Source organism: Triticum aestivum, chromosome 7D, assembly GCF_018294505.1.
Source record: "Triticum aestivum cultivar Chinese Spring chromosome 7D, IWGSC CS RefSeq v2.1, whole genome shotgun sequence".
NCBI classification, from domain to species: domain Eukaryota; kingdom Viridiplantae; phylum Streptophyta; class Magnoliopsida; order Poales; family Poaceae; genus Triticum; species Triticum aestivum.
Genome location: NC_057814.1, coordinates 613,904,781 through 613,905,867, shown reverse-complemented (window position 1 = coordinate 613,905,867; position 1,087 = coordinate 613,904,781). Strand labels below are relative to the sequence as shown.

The following is a 1,087-nucleotide window of genomic DNA, read 5'->3' as shown; positions in this document are numbered from 1 at the left end:
TTATTCGTCATATCCATCAGTCCATGTGCTGTCATAAACATTTGACCATTGGATATAGAACATGGTTTCGTAGTGCTTAATTAATTGACACAAGGACCTCGCGGCAGGCGTGGTGAGCAATCTTCAAATCATTCGAATTCGAATGAATTGACGCAAGGAATTGAGGTCCACGCATGCGCCACATTTACTAGTACCTCCATGATCGATGGCAAACTTCTTCGAAGGGACTCGTACGCGTACAAAACACCGATACTAAATTTCACATATGCATGTGCGTTGCACAAAAATGACGCGGAAACTAATGAAGGCGTCGTTGCTGACACACCATCTCCATCGATGCCAACATGCTGTCTTCTGTTCGCACGCGTATGTATATATACCCCGCCACACGCGCCATACTATCACCAACTGCTTTCAAGGCATACAAATCAAGTTAATTACCAGCTCCCAATCAGCTAGCCAGCAGATCATCTAGTGAAAAGGAAGCAAGATCGATGAATAGTCACTCGATCATGGTGGTGCCGTCGGTGTTCGCCGCCATTGACACGGACGGCGACGGCAAGGTGTCCGCGTCCGAGCTGCGGCGCTGCATGGAGGCGACGCTGGGTGAGGACGTGTCCGAGGCGGAGGCGGCGGCGGTCCTCGCGGCCGTGGACGCCGACCGCGATGGGCTGCTAAACCAAGAAGAGTTCTCGAGGCTGACAGCCCCCGGTGCCCAGGAAGAGGACGATGCCGACGTGAAGCGAAGGTGCCTGAGGGAGGCGTTCGGGATGTACGCGTCGTCGCCCACGGAAGACACGATTACGCCGGCGAGCCTGAGGCGGACGCTGAGCAGGCTGGGGTCACACGAGCTGGGCGTGGAGGAGTGCCGGGCAATGATCTGCAGATTCGACCTCGACGGTGACGGCAAACTATCCTTCGACGAGTTCCGGGTCATGATGATGGCCTGATCACCGTTCTCATTCTTCTAGATACATATAATGTTCACTTATTTCATTGATCGATCACATGTGTGTACAGTCATGTGTTCGTTCATTCATTCATTGTTTTGCTCGCACGATCGCTGGTACAGATGTTATGTGTTCAT

General features: G+C 52.4%; 1 protein-coding gene across 1 annotated transcript; it reads left to right on the top strand.

Annotated features, from left to right (window-relative positions):
* Positions 1-422: 422 nt before the first annotated feature.
* LOC123169973 (probable calcium-binding protein CML25/26) lies at positions 423-1,087 on the top strand. The gene has a single exon (XM_044587821.1). The coding sequence runs from the start codon at positions 495-497 to the stop codon at positions 948-950; it is 456 nt and encodes a 151-aa protein (XP_044443756.1). The 5' UTR covers positions 423-494; the 3' UTR covers positions 951-1,087.